This window comes from Larus michahellis, chromosome Z (genome assembly GCF_964199755.1).
Source record: "Larus michahellis chromosome Z, bLarMic1.1, whole genome shotgun sequence".
Lineage (NCBI taxonomy): Eukaryota > Metazoa > Chordata > Aves > Charadriiformes > Laridae > Larus > Larus michahellis.
This window is the reverse complement of record NC_133930.1, coordinates 11,047,772-11,068,659: the sequence shown is the minus strand read 5'-3', so window position 1 is coordinate 11,068,659 and position 20,888 is coordinate 11,047,772. Positions and strand designations below refer to the sequence as shown.

General features: G+C 55.0%; 1 protein-coding gene across 7 annotated transcripts in view; it reads right to left on the bottom strand.

The window, feature by feature from the left end:
* The window catches only part of CNTFR (ciliary neurotrophic factor receptor), a 213,936-nt gene that overhangs the window by 84,273 nt on the left and 108,775 nt on the right, over positions 1-20,888 (bottom strand). For all 7 annotated transcript variants that reach the window (XM_074570605.1, XM_074570606.1, XM_074570608.1 and 4 more), the window contains one exon: positions 7,034-7,115. In XM_074570605.1, the coding sequence (XP_074426706.1) occupies positions 7,034-7,115 (82 nt within the window). The remainder of the gene's footprint in view (positions 1-7,033; positions 7,116-20,888) is intronic.

The following is a 20,888-nucleotide window of genomic DNA, read 5'->3' as shown; positions in this document are numbered from 1 at the left end:
TGGGCAAGGAAGCAGCAGGGAAAGACCAGAGCAGCAAGAGAGCACTGGACCTTGATGGGCTCTTAAATGCCCTAACAGCATGCAGCAAAGTTCAATGGATTGCAGCTGGGGTGCCATTGCAAGTTGGGTGAGTTGCTGTCTCTGCTGCTTCCCTGCAGCTGTGGGCTGGCAGGGAAGATGGGGAGGCAATGGGGAAAACACTGCAGTAATGAACACCCAGAGGTGAAGGTAACAGACCTTCCTTCCAAAGGCATCAGGACGGACACGAGTTTCATGCTATTTGAGTTCCAGCCAGGTTGTATCTCTGGCTGGCATGGGGTGGGCTAGCAGATTGGCCCCCAGCAGACGCAGCAATCCCACTAGAATGATGCTGGTTGCCAGCAGAAAGCCATGAGCTGGGCTGGCTTAGCCCAGGGAAGCAATTAGCAAGGCAAAGGAGGCAAAGAGTGGATGCCTGCCCTCGAATGGCAGCCTTCAGAACGATTTAAACAGGCCCCGTATCGCAGAGAAGCTCGAATCCTAATCGCTGCACATAAGCCACCAGCGCTGGAGCCTTCATGTGAGGGGTAACGTGTCCTGGGTGAGTCAGGCTGACTCACCCGCTGGGTACACGAGCTGCCAGCAGAAGTGAAGTGACTGCCAGGGAGCCCAGAGGTGCAGGCAGTGTTGCCATCCAGGGATGCTGCTGTCCAGGGGTGTCCACACCTCCGGCAATACCTTCCCCCATTGCCCCAGCGCTTGTGCCTTTCCCCTCTTGCTGCTCCAAGGCAGAAGCACGTCTCTACTCATGACTTGCCCTGGAGCCAAGGTCTTCCAGATACAACTGGCTCCACCAGCAGATTACGTGAACACCACTGTGAGCTGGGCTAAGCCCCCCAACTTTGACAGTGCTGAGCAAACCCTGAAAACATCTTTTCAATGCCAAAGACATGTCCTTTTATTGATCCAGCACTGTACCTCGGTTCTGGCTCTCCAGGCTGTCCATGAAGCAAATTTGAAGAGTGTTTTGGCTTCGAGATGGCTTGAAAAGAGCGTGGGATGCAGGGGCAGGTAGAGGTTGTGCCAAACCTTGCTTCCTAACCCGAGAGGGGTCCTGGAAATGTTCTGAAACCAGCTCACACACTGAACGGGGCTGCAGTTTGGAGCAAGGCTGGTATTTCAGCCAGCTGGATAATGAGAGCATCCAGAGTTGTAACAGGAAGGATTAAAAAATGTAATTGCTAATGGGGAAATAATTGTTAATGGGGAATCATCATTGCAGGAGGGTGTTCCCAGTGTGGCCCCACAGGGATCTGTTCTTGGCCCATTGCTAATCACTCATCGTATCAATTATCTTGAAGGCAACATAAAACTGTTGCTGGCAAAGTTTGCCAGTGACACAAAGGCTGATGTTTATAACGGAAAGGACGAGTCCATCGCACGCAGAGCTCCGGAGCAGTTAATATAGTAGCCTTCCCTCGGCAAGAACATGTGTTTTATGCAGCCAAACACAAGTCCATTCATCTCCAGTGAAAGAATGTAGGTCAGACTCTGAGAAAGCAGGGCTGCGTCTTGAGGACAACGCCGATAACGCCTTGGCAGGAGCCACCCGGAGATGAAGTGCCAGTGTGTGTGATGAGAGCAAAACTTGGCCCAAGACGCAAGGAGGTGTCAGGGGAGGTGGGAAGGTGCTATGTCATGAGGAGACAGAGCTTTTTCCTGGGCTGGCCGCAGCCTGAGCAGGGAGCGAGCCTCTGTGGGAAGCACTCACCATCTCCAGCCTCTCAACCGGCCGATTCTCACACGCGCGCACACACACACACACACACACACACGGTCCCTTTGACCTTGCCTTCCCCAGTGTAAACAGTGAGTGCCAATTACAAAAATTCCAAAACTGTTGCACTCGCTTCTCGCCCTGGGGAGTGGGTGGAAAAACAAACAACACACGACAGATGTTAGTCGTGTCGCTTAATGCATGACTGAAAAGCACTCCAATGGGCAGGGAAAGGGAGAGGGAGAAGGAGGAGAGGCAGAGGGAGAGGGAGAGGAGACCTTCTGTAGGCATATTCGGTGAGACTACTCCTTGCAGTGCTGTCTTAACTTGAATGCCCATCTCCCCTGCGCACCCACAGGCATGAGACCAAGCCTCGAGACCCAGGTAGCCCATCCCACCACTTGAATGTAGGCACCTTCCCTGAAGAGCATTTGCACAACAATCAAAAATCTACTCAGATGTCTACAAACAATCCACACGCTCCTGCGTGAATCTACAAACCACCTCCTACACGGAAAACCCAGAGAACACCCCCAAAAGCAAAGCAACTAGTTTAACCGTTCCAGGAATTGTACGGGCCGACGGGGACGTGGGGGGAAGCAGAGTCCAGAAAGAGCTGGTCACATCCCCGTCAGCCAACAAATGCCACGCGGAGAAGGTTGGACAATGCGGAGAGGGGAGAGAGGGACATATCTATAGTTGGTTTCTCTTCGAAAAGCCAATTTGCATGGCTTTGCTCTGCATTTTGAAGGCTGTTTACCGGCCCAGGCTTTGTCTTAGCTGAAATGTGGGCAGCATTTCTAACGAGGCACACGCAAACTGGAACTCCCGGGAGGCTTTGCAGCAGAACCGATTGCAAAAGATTAGCGCCAGGGCTTAAGAGAGCAAGAGAGAAGGGAAAGTAATGAAACAAAATCCCTCTTTCCTCTCCTCGGTTGAGGAATGATGGGGGCTAATTGCTTGTTGCTGGTGAGAAAGAGAGGAGATAGCAGCTTCTGCGCCCATCAATAAATTAACGCCGGCATGTGGCATCTGAAACGCATTCATTTCCAGAGACGTTTATCTCTTTGTCTCCTCTCCTGGGTGAAAACATAATTATTGTTTAAACATGAGTTAATTCAGCAAGGTGAGGATCAATAAAGCAGAATTACTCCTCTTTTAAAAGCTGAGAAATCTCAACGTGGGACACATGTGGACATAACTCTGGCAGCACTGACAGATGGGGAAGAGGCTTAGGTCGTGGCAGGAGCTGGGGGAAGCAGAGCTTGCTCTTCCCAGGACTGCTGTAGCCCTAGGGTCTACTAGAAACAGCTAAGTCCATCCACAGGCAGTCAGGGCAATGAATAGGAAGAACTGAAATCACCCGCGCACATACGCTTTATGGCCTGACACGCGGTTATGCGTCTCCACCGTGTACACACTTCCCACATGAGGAGCTTTGGCAAAGCCCAGGGCTCGTGCTGTGGCCTCTCCCTTTCCTTTGAAGGTGACCGAGTCCTGCCAGGGCTGCTTTCACACGACAGAGCCCCCAGCCAACCAAAGGTGTGAGCGTCGCAGCGGGCAGCATTGCTTCTGTGCTCTGCCGAGCCTTCCCCGTCGCCTTCCTCTGCTCTGAAATAAACTGGCAGCAACCACTGCCTGGAGGAGGAAACACCAGAAGGAAAACTTAAGCTGCCCACGATAACGGGGAGGGCACCAGGCTCTACTGCGTGTTCTTCGGCCAGTTCTGCCTCCTCTGTCCCTTCACGTTTCTTCTTGCAGCTCCCCCTGTGCTGGCCAGGAGCTGTGTGGATGGGGACAGCCCCATGGCTACCCAGGGCACTGCCTGCCTCTGTAGGCAGGCTGCCCCTCACCCTGCAGCCCTGTCTGAAGCTGGCTTACTTTTGTGCTTACCCAGGCATGGGAAGGGTATCCCTATCCCTGGACCACTTGCTCAGCGAGTCCGTCAGGAGTCCCAGGCACCACCCTACACCAACCTGTTCTGTCAGCTCATCCCTGCAAGCCCCACCTCTGTTTTTCCCCTGCTTCCAACTTTACCCAGCGCACCGCCTTTTGCTTTGCTAAATTCAAGAGCCAGGGAGGTGGCTGTTCAAAGTGACCCTGCACTGGCTGCCCTGTCCGGGATGGGGAAGGTTGTTTGTTTGATGCAGCGGCAGCGTGCGGCAGCCATCCCACGCACGCTGAGCACGCCACAGCATGCCAGAGCCACCCAGCGTGAGGGGCTGAGCGGCGTGGGGTGATCGGTTTAGCAGAAATAGGATTAGCCGTGAGCGCACCCTGTGACTCCTGGCAGCACCGGCCGCCCCAGCAGCACCCACAGTCCAAGCCGGCTGCCCCAAAATAACATCAACACACGAGACAAAGACCCCACGGTGGAGGTGGGCTGGGAGCAATGCCCGTTCAATGGCTTGAGTTATTCTGGGGGTGAAGACACAACCAGGGATGTTTCTCCTGGGGAGCTGCATCCCCCACCCACAGACAGGCAGTCTGCCCCATCCTCATGCCCGCCAGTCGGGGTGACACAAGGGACCATGCTGTGGGAGAAGGTCTTGCTAGCACCCTCTTTCGCTGCCCCTCTGCCCCATTACTTGCAGCAGGACACTCAAAAACCCCTGCCCGAGCCAGCACATTAGTGACACCCTTCGAGCATCCCCCTAAGTGATGGCTCCAGTCTCCCACCACACAGTGCCCACCCCATGGGCAGCTGGAAGCGGTGGTGCTGCACAGGGTGGTGCAGGTATAACTTTAGCAACCTGCCATAAATGTGAAGCAAGGGAGCTCTGTGACCGCAGGGAGGGAGGGTACCCAAATCTGCTCACCCCTGAGCCCCTCCACCTCCCTCCCCAACATTGGGGAGCATCCTGGGCTCCTGCATCCCAGACAAATGCACCCTTTGCTCTGCCAGCTCCCAGGAGAAGCACCAAAGATGAGCAGCAGAGGAGTTAACGCATGAGCAGCCTCACCTCCTCTGAGTCCATCGCTGCTTTTATTAATTCACGTGGCACTTTGCAGGACACTCCAGTAATCACCAGGGTGCACGTGAGAGCCAGGAGCGGGTGGCCGGCCTCGCTGCGCCATGCTCGTGCTCACTTAACAGCTTGTCACATCCTCCTCACTCAAGTATTCAGTGCTAATGCATCTCTTAAAGTGCTTCATGAGCTATTAAAGTCGAGCGTGTCTCAAGTGCATGATAAATGGACTCTATGCCAGCGTCTTCCCCCCACTCCACCCGGTCCCTGCCACCAGTGGGATTAATCCATCCTCCCACCCCATTCCTGATGTGCTTTCCCAACCCGAGTGTCCGGCTGGCAGCGGATGAGCCCTGGGGCTGGCTGGTGAGGGGAGGCTGCAGTGCATCAGGGGGTGAGGTGGGGGGGGATGGAGCCCACCCCTCGGGTCTCCAACGCAGGGCAGATGCTCCCCGACTTCCCCCGCATGTGTGCCAGCTTTCCAAGCCCAGCACGGTGGGGCGAGCAGGAGATCTGCGTCTTCAAAGCTGTGCCCTGAGCATCACCTTGGTGTTTCAGAGAAATGCCCAGGAGGGACACAGGGTGCCTCTGGGGAACAGATTGAGGGCAGTCCTGGAACTGCCCTACTAGCTTTCCTCCCAGTCTTATACCCAATTTTCCCTCCTCTCTCCTCTTTTATGTCCCCCAGCGCAGAGCAGCCTCTCTGGCCCCTGCAGATCACCCCATGCACCCCCTCCAGGTGCCTATTGAAGCACTCAGGTCTCAGCAGCTCCAGTTTTGAGCTGGTGCCCCAGACATCTCCCTCCCGGACGCAGCCAGGGAAGGAGGAGGGACACAGGGATGCTTGGCTATGCTGCCAAATCCCTGAATCCTGCCGGATCACGGAGCACAAGGTGACAGTCATTGCAGCTTGCCTGGCCAGGGGCCTTACCCGGGGCTGTGCTCTCTACGCCATCATGCTGCTGCCAGCAGCTAAATATGTGGCCCTGGCCGGCGCTGGTGGGGAGCAGTGTTTGTCTCTCTGTCCAGACAACACATTTCAGGTGTGCGTAACCCTGAAGTACCTGGCGCTTCTGCGTTTTGCGCATCTCCCTGTGCGACAGATCTGGGCTGCTCTCCCCATAGCACAGAGGGAAGCAGCACAGTGCATCCAAAGGGTGCTCTGCCAGCCACGGCGCTGGGCCCGTCAATCTTCCCAGGTAGCGGTACTGCAAGCACAGCAGGACCAAGCAGCATTGCTTCTCTGCAGAAAGCATCACACCCCCGCAAACAGCACAGGTCTCAGCACCCAAATGGCTTCAAGCTGGAGTGCCCTGGGACGGTTCTGGGAACGCTCCTGCAACACCGCCCAGCAAGCTCCCTCTGTGTCCAGAGAGTGGCTGTCCCCATGCGACGGGAACATGCTGCCAAACCTCAGCTGCTTCATGTCCAAGCAAGCAAGGCTGTCAGCTTCCAGCAATGCAAACCCACCTAGCTGGATTTAAGGGAGCTCAGCAGGGTGCTCTGGCTGTCTCCCTCAGTCCCACAGAGTGCACAGATGCACAGATGTCCTTACTGGAGTTAAGATGCAAAATTCTCCTCTGTAATCCACTGAAAGCAACAACAGCCAGGCTGACTGTTAGGGATTCATTGAGTTTTGGAGGTCCTCCATTTTGTCCCATTATTACAGGGCTGCCATAGATGACCCTACAGTGGGACCCAACCAGCCGTCCCATAACCTTCCTGCTCCTGCCTGGACAGGTGATCACTAGTGGCTCTAAAATTTCATCTCTCTAAGGGCATTGCTAAGGCAAGTGCCAAATCCTCTGCTAACCGGGAGAGGCAGAAGCTAGGGGTGGGCACAACGGGTGGTAGCAATGGGGACGAAGTCACCCCAAGGAGGTGAGGGCAGGATGAGGCATCCCTCAAGGTCATGGGGTAGGGTCTCAGGGCTTGGGGCTGTCAGGCTGCTGCTTCCTCCCACTGGCTCATCCCCTCACGGGTGGGTTGCATGGAGCAGCGTGCAGAAAAGGGAGGGTAAAGGGCTGGGAAGCCGTTCCCTGGCCGCAGGGACACCCTAGGACACACAGGGGTGTGGGCAGGGTGAAGGGACCAGCAGGTGTTGTGGGGACGCAGGATGCCCAAATCCTGCAGAGGTGGGCAGGAGGGGACACATGCATCACACAGAGGAAAAAAGCTATAAACATCCAGAAACGTAGCAACAGGCAAGCCCGGAGAGGACATCCAGCTTGCCCCAGGAGAGATGCTGGAGGAGCGGCATTCACATTTTTCGGGACTCCTAAGGTGGGAGAGGTGCGAGGAGACTCACCCTGCTGGCTGTGTCTCTGGGCGTACACCACCACCACCGCGGCGAGCACCACGCAGCAGGCTGACGGGACAGGGTTAGCCATCTGTGGAAGCAAACACAGGCAGGAGCAGTCAGGGTTTGCCCCCAGGAGACCTTGCACACTCACGTGCCGAGAGCAGGCCCCTCATGGGCAGCCGAAGGGAGCAAGGAGATGTCCACGAAGAGACACTTCATCTCAGGTATGGAGATGTTTTGCTGGCGTGCATTTCATAGTTCAACGGCCTGTGGCACTTTCCAGGGGAGCTGCCAGCACAACCAGGTGCCCGGAAGCGACGATACGTCTTGCACAAGTGCTGCATTTTCCTCGTCTCATTTTCAACCTTTCCCTCAAGAAAGTCAGACCCTGCTGCTGGGCTCTCCTTGGAAGCTGCGGCATCACCCTCTGAGCACACACCGCCTGCAAGTGGGCTGCAGAGGTTTTTTGAAGAGATGGGAGCACCCCCAGGCACTTCAGAGCAGCAGCCGGTACTTAGGATGTGCACAATGCAGATCCCAGCACGGGCAGCTGCTGCTGATGCTCTGGAGCAGACATGTGGGAGGAGCAACCGCAAGGATGCCCTGCGCAGCCCTTCCAGGCTTGGAGACACCTGAGCTCTGCTCCTCTTGCAGCTGGTGGAGGAGACCAGAGCCCGGAGGGAGCTGCTGGGGACAGCAATGGGGAGGCTGGCCCACCCGCCAGGAGGTAAGTAGCACCATGCGTGAAAAGTAAATTACACCTTCAAAACTGTTTAAACCTCTCTAATCTCCAGCGCCGTATCGGTAATGCGTGGAGGATTGCCTTTTAATCTAGAACATGAGTATGGGCTCGTTAGCCAGATGGCATCCATTTAAACCTAAATAAAGGGGAGCTGTACTGGCCAGAGGAAAAAAAGCCCAGCAAAACACATTCCATTACCCAACACGGCCATTGCAGGAGCCCAGATGGCCTCCGGTTCGCAGCAGGACACGAGACTTCGCAGGGCTGGAGGGGAAAGCCACCATGGCTGGGAGGGATGTCACGAGCAGATTTTGGGGTGCAGCCTGGTCTCAAGTGCCTCTGAGGGGCAGGGATGCTGAAGGGGAGGGGGGGACCCTGAAAATGGGGAGCTGGGAGACAGGCAGAGAAGAGATCCCCAGCCTCACTGCTGAATTTTCAGCGCTGGGTTTGGGCAGCGAGGGCTGGCAGCCAGAGCCGGCTGTGGTGGCAGAGCACGGATGTGCCAGCCCAGCCCCAGCCCTCCTGGGTCACCTTGAGGAAATCCCTCCCACCGCCTCCCCTGTGCCTCAGTTTCCCCCGCCTGTAAAACAGAGATAATGAAGATGACCTTCCTTGGAAAGCTCTGGGCAAGGAGCGCTAAGTGCTAATTACAACATCGTTATCGTTCACTCTGCTGTTTCTCTCCTTTTCCCCATGCCTGCTCTCCGCTCTGCCTCCTCCATGTGTCCCCCCCATGCTCGCAGTGTGGCTCCCCTGCTGCCACCCCGCCTGTGCATGAGCTGCCATCGCAAGAGGCAGCTTGGGGAGAGGGTGATGGCCGGGACCCACGGCAGGTGGCAATGCCGCATCCTGGGGCAGCACTGGCACAAGGGGCACTGAAGAGATTGGGAGCTGCCTGCAAACCAGCAGCCAACCCTCCCTGTCCCTCCTAAATTCACTTCCCACTCAATATTCCCTCACCACAGCCCCGGAAGTTGGTGGGTGGCACCAGGAATTGAAGCAAGCAAGGAATTGCACCAGGGCTGGAGCCCCCATTGCACTGCAGTCCAGGTACCCCCAGGTAGTGCAGCCATCCCATCTCTGGGGACAGTGGCAATGGTGGGAAGCAGGACAGGAGCCCCTATGGCCCCCCCGGCAATCAGCCTGCTCTTAAAGAGTGGGATCTGCTCACCATAGCCTTTGGTTTGGCTCACGCCGGTGCAAATATCATCGCCAACCATCGCGGTCTACAACTCAGTCCTGCCAGGGATCAAAGCCACCCACCCTCCCCTGCTGCTCCTCCTCTTATCGGTTGTCAAAATAATTGCTGCTGCTCCTGCCCGCATGCCTGCCAGCCTCACCCAAGGCCGGACCAGCATGGAGACAGGCACCACAGTTAGGTGGCAAGGGACGGTTCCTGTCCCGAAGCACCGACAGCCTCGAGGGTGATGTTGCTTGGCTACAGGTGGAAAAAGAGAGAGGTAGGAGAGACCCGGCCAAGTTCCCTGGGGACTCTGTGGCACAGCCAGGACACAGGCAGAGGCTCCGCACGCTGGCACAGAGACCTCACCGCTCGGCTGCTTTCGCCCTGCAAAACCTCATTTCTTCTCGGAGATGAGCCCTGACGCCAGGCAGGAGTCGGAGCTATTTTAGTGCGAAAAATCTAGCCAGAAAACCAACTTTTTCTCACTTGAATCTCAATTTCCCATGCAGTATTTGCTTTGTTTGCCTGTTTTGCCCAAAGCCATGTTGATTATTTTTTTTCCAAGCACATAACAAAACCACCGCAATTTCTGCAGATGCTTCTAATGCAAATTTCCATTTGCTGTATTTGCTCATTTAACAGTTTGTCTAGCAAAAGCCAGTGCCCTGGCATGCGAGCTCACGGGCCAGCGAGCAGCAGCTCACCGGGCGTGTGGCTCCCCGGGCTGTGTCCTCGCTCCAGCAGGGACCAGTTGAAAGGTGACGGTGGGGAACCGCATTTATTACACTGCAAACCCAGCAGTGGGAAACTCAATCTTCCGCGGAAAAAGAGGTTGGAGAATATTTGCTTTTGCCCCTGTAGTGAATCATTTCTTGGCGGCGGAGAGGAAAGAGGAGCCTGGGCAGGAGCAGGGGGAGGCAAGGGCGCTCACGAGACGTGGTGGCCTGGCAGCTCTGGAGCTGAAGCCACCTCCATCAGCCTTCCTTGATGTCCCCAGTTTCTTGTTTTGGGAGAGAGTGACCAGTCCATCCTTCCCTGCCTTGTCCTCTGCACCAAGGGCAATCAGGACATCAGTCACTGTCACTGACTCAGAAGACAACTCAATGTAGGAACAAGGTCCTTCCTAGCAGCTCTTGGTCTAAACCAAATGCATTCCCCGTCCTGCTTTCCCTGAGCTGGATCAAGCTTCATTTAAGCAGGATGTGGCGAGACCTTCGTGAAGAGAAGCCCATAGGCTGTCCCTGCAAGCAGGACTGAAGGAGCACAGCAATCTGACATTAACTACCATGGCATGATGGGGTAAGGACAGTCCCGAGGTAGGTAGTAAGAGCAAAGAGGATCGTGTATCCACGCAAAAAGTAGGGTGCCACAATCTGCTGATGGAATGGATCCAGAGGAATGGATCCTTTCCAGCCCTCCCTAAAAGGATACCCAAAGCCATAGGGATGCTCACTGGTAATGGGGTATCAACTGGCAACAGCCAGCTGGAAACTGCTTGGCCACCCTGAGAGCACCTTCCAGAGTCAGGACAGTCTCTGTTGCACACTGGGACAAACCTGCGTCCTTCTGATGTTCCTGCAATTCCGTGTGTGCCACCATGACCTGCCCCAGGTGCCCAGCAGCTCCAGGACAGGGCTGTCCCTGGCTGGTGAGGGACACAGGCTGCAGCCCAGCTTCCTCCCATCACAGCCCCCTCCCAGCCACAATAAATAAGACCCTGACCTGGAAGCAGGTATCTCCATAACAAAAAAAGTGGTAGTTTCAAAACCTAGCATTTCTGCGATGAAGTCTTCTGTCAGGCAATTCCCTATTGGGTGCTGTTATGGGGCCTGGCTCTGAACTGGTGATCCAGGGGAGAAAAAAGCTCCGTTAAGCTGATTCCTCCCCACAATCATAGAATCATAGAATCATAGAATTGTTAGGGTTGGAAAGGACCTTAAAGATCATCTAGTTCCAATCCCCCTGTGATGGGCAGTGACACCTCCCACTAGATCAGGTTGTTCAGAGCCCCATCCAGCCCGGCCTTAAAAACTTCCAGGGATGGGGCTTCCACCACATCTCTGGGCAACCTGTTCCAGTGTCTCGCCACCCTCATGGTGAAGAACTTCTTCCTAACGTCCAGTCTGAATCATCCCATCTCTAGTTTTAATCCATTCCCTCTAGTCCTGCCATTACCCGACATCCTAAAAAGTCCCTCACCAGTTTTCTTGTAGGCCCCCTTAGGATACTGGTAGGCCACTATAAGGTCTCCTCGGAGCCTCCTTTTCTCCAGACTGAACAACCCCAACTCTCTCAGTCTGTCCTCATAGGAGAGGTGCTCTAGCCTCGTGGCCATCATCCTCGTGGCCCTTCTCTGGACATGTTCCAGCACGTCCATATCTCTCTTGTAGTAGGGGCTCCAGAACTGGACACAGTACTCCAGGTGGGGTCTCACGAGAGTGTAGAGGGGGAGAATCACCTCCCTCGACCTGTTGGCCACACTTCTCCTGACACAGCCCAGGATACAATTGGCTTTCTGGGCTGCAGGTGCACACTGACAGCTCATGTTGAGCCTCTCGTCTACCAGCACCCCCAAGTCCTTTTCTTCAGGGCTGCTCTCAAGCCAGTCACTGCCCAGCCTATATCGGTGCTTGGGATTGCCCCGACACGATCCCCCTATAGCCTTGCCCAAAGCCTTCCAAAGGAGCTCTGCAGTGCCTGCACTGCAGGCACCCGCTGTAGACACACTATGGTACAACCTCCACTGCAGACACCAGCTGTAGACACCACGGTACGCCTGTACTGCAGACACTGACTGTAGATGCTACGATACATGTGTACTGCAGATACTGACTGCTGACCTTACAGTACACCCGCACTGCAGACACTGGCTGTAGATGGTTCCACATGCCTGTACCGCAGACACTGCAGCACACCTCTGCTGCAGGGGAGCTCAGGAGCTGTTTGTCCCCAAGGTGTGATGCTACGCCTGTAGAGCAGACGTCGACTGAAGCCATTACAGCCCACCTGCACCAGAGACAGTCGCAGCAGACACCTCCTGGGCTCCAGCCCCACAGAAAGCCTGTTCAGCCTCGAGAAGAGAAGGCTCCAGGGAGACCTTAGAGCAGCCTTCCAGTACCTAAAGGGTGCTTACAGGAAGGATGGGGAGAGACTCTTTATCAGGGATTGTAATGATAAGATGAGGGGTAATGGTTTCAAACTGAAAGAGGGTGGATTTACATTAGATATCAGGAAGAAATTCTTTACTGTGGGGCTGGTGAGGTGCTGGAACAGGTTGCCCAGGGAAGCTGTGGATGCCCCATCCCTGGAGGTGTTCAAGGCCAGGCTGGATGGGGCTTTGAGCAGCCTGGCCTAGTGTGAGATGTCCCTGCCCATGGCAGGGGGGTTGGAACAAGATGATCTTTAAGGTCCCTTCCAACCCGAACCATTCTGTGATTCTATGAAAGACCCTTACCAAAGCCACCCTGTGTTGCTCAGCCCAGCCCTTTGCTAGCAGAGATCCTGCCACAGCTTTCCCCAGCCCCGGGACTCTGGGGTGCCATCCCTCCTGGAGGGCAGCGCCTGCTGCTGGGACAAGCAGTGAAGCGCCGCAGTGGGCAGGACAGCCCCCAGTCCCAGTCCCAGAGGGATTGCATCCCTGTAGGCAGGGGGCAGCAGCCCTGGGAGCAACACTTGGGCGCCCAAAAGCACTAAGTACCATCTCCTTCCTTCAGACCTCCCCTGGCAGCAAGGAAAGGAAAAAATAGTTGTTGCTTAATACTGTGCACTTGCCAACAGCCCTAAAACCTTCTGGTCTCACAATGCGCCGCTCACACTAAACTCCACTTTGCTGCTTAAGAGGAGGAGAGGAGGAGAGAAAAGAGGGGTTTTATCATCTCCTTAATACGTGCTATCAGAAAGCCCTACCTGCAGGGCCAGAGCCCCTGTTGCTTGAAAAACCTTCTTAAATCTAATTTAAACCCCCACTGTCAACAGGGCGATTAGCACTGCCCCCCCGGACTACAATCGCCACAGGGATGACTGAGGCCAGCTGAAATTAATTCGCTCACGGCTCTTGCAGACTGCAACTTTCCTCCCTCCTCCCTTTCCATTAACAAAGCGGAGATGCCAAGTAAGCATGGATGCCCTGGGGGAAGGAGGCTCCCGTGGCAGATCCCCTCCATCGCCGTGTCTCTGCTGGCCCAGGGAGTGCTGCAGGACCCCTGGGCAGCTGAGCAGACTCTCCTGCCCTCATGGTCAAGGAGACATGGAAGGAAGGTGGAGGGATGGCCCTCAAAAAATTTCCCAGCTGCTTTGGTTGAAGAAGTGTCCCTGAAGGCAGCTGTAGGCTTGCAGGGCTCTTGGCTCCAACACATGCATGCTGAAGCGTGGAGCTGCTCCATCATCCCTGGATGCCGCTGGTAGGATGTCTCGGTGAGAAAGGCATTGACCAAAGCTGCTCCCTGTACCCATGGGGATGAAGAAAGAGGTTCTCCTGGAGGAAGCATCAGCCCAGCTATAACTAGAGCTGCTTTCCAGGGGGTACTGCACAGCCCATGGGCTCCAGGGGCAGCTGGGATGGTCTGGGGAGGAACAAGCAACCCATGAAACGTCTCAGGCTGTTTGGGAGCCTGCTGTCTCCCAGGACAGGTAATTTCTTGCTTATGTAGATCATGGCGACATGCTCCCGCTGGGGCAGGAGGCTGTGGAAAGGCCAGTGGGCCCCAAGACTCCCCAGGAGCAAGGTCCTCACCCTGCAGCTGCAAGGGCTGGGGGATCTCTGCTCCAGGAGCAAGGTGGGTTCCTTTTCTCTCAAACCACACCTTGCAGCTCCTCCAAATTGACCAAGCGAGCCCAAATGCATCAGGACACTGCAACCCGCACCCTGATCCCAGTACAAGGGGCATGTACAGTGGTGCTACAGTCTGCCTGCTCCGTGCCCCGAGGACAGGCAGGGGAATCATCCTTGCGGCATGGAGGTAGAGAGCATCCTACCTCCATGAGCAATGTCAGGAGAGCATCGTGCAGGTACACCACTGAGAACCTCTCCACTGACCCTGCCTACCAACAGCGCTTGGTGCCATGGCCATCGCAGGGCAATGCTGCCGGGCTGGCAGCTACCTGCCACTACCCATCCCCTCTTCCTCCATGGAGCCTTGAAGGGGGACGTTTCCCACAGCCCCTACCTGTCCTCGCAACTACCATCACGTTATCCAGCCTTTCTGCAAGCGGAGGGCAGCAGTCCAAGCCCAGCCATCTGCTCCAGTGGTGATAAAAGCCAAGGCAAAGCACAGCATACTAATAAGCATCACACGTCTCTGAAATTGGTGCCGGCAGAAAGGACTGCAGGGCAGGAGGGGGCCTGAATCCCCAAGGCGGAGGTTGCGGACAAACATTGCCCCAGGCCTATTCCTCAGAGACATCAGTGCCACTCGGGAAGGAAGGTCAACCGAGCCGCCATACCCAAACCCTGCTCATCCACACCCCAAATCCACATCTGGAGAGCCTCCAAGATGGAGGAAAGCTTGGACCAATGAAGGGAAATGTCATTTTCCCCCTCTTTTTACTCAACTTTTGTCCGCACTGAGCCTTTCCTGGCTTTCTGCAGAGAGAGACTGCAGGAATCAATTGCTTGTTTGCTTCTATTAATGACATGTCAAAGACGACAATTTTTTCTGGAGCCTCCATTCAAGCGGGGATTTGGGATGAGTTTTTCCATAGATGCTTTCCACAATGTCATGGAGCTGGTGGCACCATCCCAGGGAGAGACAGAGGAGATCAGGCAGACAAGGGAGGGAGATGGGAGATGGGAGATGCTCATGATCCAGGTGTTTCCCAGTGCTCCTCCCTGGAAGACGGAGAAATCACCCAAGATGGGCACATTTTGGGGTAGGTCCTCCTCACTCCACCTCTCCAGGCTGTGATTACAGTGGGAAGGAGCTCTTGGTGTCACACTGAATTTTCACACTTCAATTCCCAGCCTTCACTCATGAAAACACAATATTAATGATGGGGAAAAAAACCCCAGACGAAACACACAAGCAAATCCAAACTCCCATACACCAAGAAAATACCCCCAAACATTTTAGGAAGGTCCTGCTGCCTCATGCCAGGTTCAGTTTGTGATTTCCAGGCAAATGCTTGCAACATTTCTAACTTTTGTCCGTGGGGCTGCATTGCCCTACAAACCCTTCAGGATTTTGCTCACAACCCTGCTTTTTGCCTTGAGGAGAGTCTGTGGCCAGGCTGCTTTATGAACTCCCCAAATTCCCTTTAAGATGCAAACCTCCAGGGCAGACAAAAGTGTTCTAAGCATTAAATTCCAGACCGTGCCATAGTCACATGCCATCCTGAGCAAAACAAAGAGGAAAGGGAAGACAGACAGAGCTTGTTGTCCAGAATTCCCCCATCATTTGGATGCCCCTGGCACAGTGGACATGGCACAGGGCAGCAAGGTGTTTCCAAGCCTTCCCAAGCCTCAAGAGCCTGATTGCTGCTAGTGGGGATTTTAGGGGAGGTCTGGCCACAGGAGCTTTAACAACAACCTTAAAGGCACCTGGGGACACAGGGACAAAGCAGTTGTTGCAGGGTCTCAGGGACATGAGCAGGACTGGAGTGAGGAGCGCAGGAAGAGACCTTGGCAGCCCGTCTTGTCCAGGAAGGGAATAAGATGCTGGTTTAGCAGCTGGGAGCATAAGGGAGGGATCGTCCAGTTGTACAGAACTTGCTGGGCATTTTAATTTTGTCTTGTTTATTTGTTTGGGCTTTTTTTCTTGAAGCACTTAGCACGGAGGAAGCCACTCTGACGCCGCCTCCCCAGAGATGCCTCAGGATGATTTGTTTTGCTTTGCTTCATCTCTTCCCCATGCCTGCAGTACGAGCTGGCAGGAGGATGGGGGCAGGGGACAGGCAGCCCCCGGGGCCCAGGGAGGACAATGGGTGCTGCTCGAGACAGGCAGGGGCTCAGGATGCTGTGGACTATGTGCTCCTCACTGGTCTCTACTTGTTCTCCTCCCCTGTCCAGGATGGGAGATGCTGGGTTCTCTGCTCTACAACCCATCCACCCACCCCAGGAACTTTCTCCATCCCTTGGGATATGGTTCTCCTTCCCAGCACTATAGGGGACAGCATGGGGAGAGCATCAGGATGGTCCAACGACCGCAGCTCTGGCCAGGCTATGAGCCTACCCCAGCCCTCCCCACTCACCTGCTGCCCCATGGGGTGCAAGGGTTCCCCTGGGTCCTCACCAGATGGGGTGCCCTGGAGGAGGAGTGCCATGAGGGTGGGCAGGTGGGTCAAAAAAGCACTCCGCTACCGGCTTGCTTGCTCACCAAGCTGCTGTGCACATGTCTGCTCACGAAATGCATACAGCTGCACTGCGGCCACCCCCAGTCCTGCCTGGTGGCACCCTTTGTTAGCCCCCCAGCCACTCCACACCTCAACCCACTCTGCCTTGGTGGCCCCGGGTTTCCCCCAGGCGGGATTTTGCAGTCCGCAAATGTCCGGAGTGGACATTGCCACGATGACCACCATGCATGTCTCCAGCCCCAGACATCCGCAGAACACTTGGGACACCAATTTGCAAGCAATGCAATGGGGCAGCATGCCGGACAGTGGTCCCTGCAACACCTTCACACCACCAACTAGCCTGGGGTCACCAGCGCACAAGCTGCTGTGGGGACAACCAGGCCACTCCAGGCAGCCAGGACAGATGTGGTGGTGGGGTCATTTGTCCTGCACCTGCATATGGGCTGTCCCTTGCCTCCCTCCCCACTGCAAGGATGCTGCCCAAAACCAGGGCAGGGAAAAGCACAGGCTGGAGAGAAACGCTGCCCACCCTGCAGCCAGGTGGTACTCGTTGCTTCTTCCAGTTCCATCCAGTTTCTCCACCAAGCTCATCCCACGCCATCTCGTAGGCTCCAATGCACCCCATGGAGCCTGATGGAGACTGTCCCCAAATGCCACAGTGGCACCCAGTTTTTGGAGCGGGCAACCAAGCTGGCTCCAAGATGGCGAGCTGGGGGAAACTGAGGCACAGGACTGCGATGTGATGCCCCAAGGCCAAGTGAAGAGACTGGCGGAGCAGGGAGGGACTGATCCTGCCCGTCATCAGGAACAGCCTGTGCCAGGGCCAGTGGTGCTGGAGGGGGCTTTCTGCTGCCAGCAGCCCCTTCGGTAGACAGAGCTGGAGCTGGGACTGGGGCAATGTGCCTGCCCCGCCCCCCCCCCCCACCCCCCGCTTACAAACACCCTCTTGGGAAAGCCGGGAGGAGGAATCAACCCCTTTTCTCTCCAAGCCCCCACATGGCCCCACTCACACCTCAAGTCTTGCCATCACCACCACCTCAGTTTGCAGCAGGACCTCACTGACCCCAGCCCCACCCCCACCTCCATCCCCCCACGGCCCGGCATCGCCTGGACGGGACTGGGGGAAAAGCAGCCGCGAGAGGCCAAAGCGCTGGGTCTGTCCCCCCGCCAGCATCACTGAAATGGGCTGGGGGCACCCACAAAGCCCCCAGACTGGTGCTGCTCACCTGGTCTCCAACTGCTGCCTCTTTGGGGACACTCTCACCACGGTAGCCAGCCCAGAGCTGTCAGAGCACGTGGGGCGAGCTCAATGGGCCACCGAAGGCACCTCCGAAGCCCCCTGGGGACCCTCACCTTCCCGGGGGTCCTGCCCCAGCCCCGCAGGCTGAGAGCCGGCAGAGGATGAGGAGGGAGGAACGGAGTTGGCCCGAGGCAGCTGTGCTGAAATAAAAGGCAAGAAAGTCTCTCGCCCAAAACTACAGGAAAATTTAATTATCAAGGACAAAACACCATCTGTTTGTGCGGACTGTGACCTCCCGCTGCCCCCTGGCTTTAAGAGCTCTTAAATTAGCATGTTTGTTAGGGGGTATTAGCTGTCTGACAGGAGGGAAGCAGCTCCTGCGGGGGGGATGGAGGGGCTGTACACCGGAACACGTGCCGAGGTACCGCGGCGGGATCAGCGGCCGTCGGGGCAGCAAAACACCCCTTTGCAAAGGAGGATGCCCTCCGAGCACGGCTCTTGGCTAGCAGCGATGAGCTCTGGCAAGCCCAGCACCGCTGCGTGCTGCCACTGGCAGGTGAGCTGCGGCGTTGAGTCCGTATTTGGGTCTCAGCCTCTTTCCAAAAAAAAAAAAAAAAAAAAAAAAGCCAAGAAGATGTATGCTCGGAGGAAGATTTTGCTATGCAAAGCCAACAGAATTAAATGAATACTCCATATAGGAGAAATTGGGTTAAAATCCAATTTGTTTCCAGCCCTGCAAGGCAGGGAAGATGCATACATTGGTACCACGCCTGGGAACAGATTAGGTCCCCATATGATGTCAAACTGTACAGATTCTCTTTCTTTCTTTTTCTTTCTTTTTCTTTCTTTTTCTTTCTTTCTTTCTTTCTTTCTTTCTTTCTTTCTTTCTTTCTTTCTTTCTTTCTTTCTTTCTTTCTTTCTTTCTTTCTTTCTTTCTTTCCTTCTTTCTTTCTTTCCTTCTTTCTTTCTTTCTTTCTTTCTCTCTCTCTTTCTCTTTCTCTCTCTCTTTCTCTCTTTCTTTCTCTCTCTCTCTTTCTCTCTCTTTCTTTCTCTTTCTTTCTCTCTCTCTTTCTCTCTCTTTCTTTCTCTTTCTTTCTCTCTCTCTCTTTCTCTCTCTTTCTCTTTCTTTCTCTCTCTCTCTTTCTCTCTCTTTCTTTCTCTCTCTCTTTCTTTCTCTCTCTCTCTTTCTTTTTTTCTCTCTTTCTCTCTCTTTCTTTCTTTCTCTCTCTCTCTTTCGCTCTTTCTCTCCTTCTCTCTTCCTTTCTTCCTTTCGTCCTTTCTTCCTTTCTCTCTTTCTCATGGTTTGTGGGGCACAGCACTCAAGGTGGGCATACCATCCCCTCCCCACCTACCAATGCTGGATGCAGCAAGCAGAAAATGGTCTGCAGCCAATCTGGCTATTTAGGAGAAAAACAACTCAGCTGGGAGAATTCCCACTTTGCAAGATCCTAGAAGCTTTTTTCTCTACCGCTTGAACTTTGCTCTGTGAGCTTTGCCCCACTCTGAAGCCCTGCAACCTCCACAGAGGAGGCTGGAGACGAGCTGACAGCATTGCTCCTCCAAGGCACTTTTTCCATCAAATCCAAGCACTAAACATGAACGCAAGTGGCCTCCGTGACTTGCCATGAAGACTTGCATCCAAGGAGCACAGATCCAGGCCTAAATTCACCCTGGGGCAATTCTAGGGGCTGTGGCTCCAGAGGTGGCCATGCTGCCAGACCCCAGGAGTCCTCCTGCCTCGTTCCATGCTCTCCACCACCACTGGTGCACATCACCCTGCTGCCCATCACCCTGCCCTGCCGGCCAGCCTCTTGCTGGGCTCTCCGGGCTCTCCATTCCTTCCAGTTGACAGAACCAGCACCCATCTCCTACTCCCTTACCCCCAACAGGTCAGCTCCCCTCCAACTCTGCGCCACGTTCATATGCCTTAAAACCAGCAAGGGGTTTTGTCCCTGAGCTAAAGACGAGAGCCAGTGTCAGGTCTCATCCTGTCTATCTGCCCCGCCTCCGTCTCCTCTCCCTCCAGTGATAATCATGTCTCTTCCACCCCCAAAACCACACCAAGTCTTTTTTTCTTCTCACCTTTGCAGGCAAAACAGACGGTATATGAAGGGCAGCCCTCGCAATGCCAGAACTGGTTGCTCCTTGCCCACCTGCACCCCAGTGGTGCACCACCTCCATCCTGGGAGGCTGATGCTTCTCAAAGCATCTGCCCGGAGCCTGCGCTCATCCCTCCCCTGTCTCCAGGGCCAGGCAGAAGGGACCAGGCTGCCACCCCCTGCCTGGATAGCTGCCTTCCACCATGCATGGCCCAGCAGATGCGGACCACGTGTGCGCCTCATCTCTGGACCCTTCCTGCAAGCTCCAGCATCGAAGGAGGAAAAAAAAAACAGCAGCCGAGAGCAGCCGTGGAGTCCCCAGCGGCCTTCAGCCCCCTCCCAAACTCTGGCTCAAGTCCATCCACTGGGGCAAGACTCAGTGTAGGGGAGGGCTTGTTTTTTAATTAGAAAATATTCATCAGCGTTTAAAAATAAAATAAAAAAAGTGTCAACCAGCTGGGTCTGCGAGAGCTGGGGCGTTTTTGGCTCCTGACCGAGCACTTTGATAGAAAGGCTCTTTGGAAAACGCCGTAGAAAATATTTAATTTCTCCCAAGGCCTGCATATGGGGCTCATCACTTGCGCATATTGCACAGGAATATTCATGTGCGCTGGCCTCCTGCTACAGGATGATGAGGGTTCGCCGGTGCAGCATGCAAGAGAGGCTCCTTCCCTTCCCCTCTTTCTTTTTGTTTTTTTTTTTTTTTCTTTTGGAAGAGGAAAGGGCTGTATTTCCCTTTCAATCCCCAAATATTCCTCAACGGCAGAACAAAGAAAAAGCTGAGCCAGAGTCAAGTCTACTTGTACTCATCAGCTCGCTGTGCTCACCCCAGGGTAAAGCCACGGATGAGCAGCAAACATGGGGAAACACATTTCTGCCCCCAGTTTTGCTCCTTTCAGGTTGCCTGAGCCCACTGCGGTGCTGCCTGAATGGAGAGGGGGAGCCCAGCTCCCACCTCCCTGGCACAGCAGGAGGTTTCAGGTCAAACCCCAGCTCTCCACTCTGGGGATGTGGAGGTGGCCCATCCTGGACCTGCTGATGGGCATTCCTTTAGCTGATACCCTTCTGCAAAACCCGTGGAGGGTGGAAATACTCCACTGCAGCCGCAGAACTGAGCCTGCCCCAGCAAGGGAATAACTGCCACAGCTGCCTCGGTCCCCCATCTCCCACCAGCGCCACTGGCTCCCTCCCCTTCACCCTCAGCTTTTAGATGGATCAGCAGCATTTGGGCTGAGGGTTTTTCTGCAACAAGCCAAAGAGCTGTTTTGGAAGGAACCAAACTCACGCCAAGCATCTTCTCACCCTCTCCC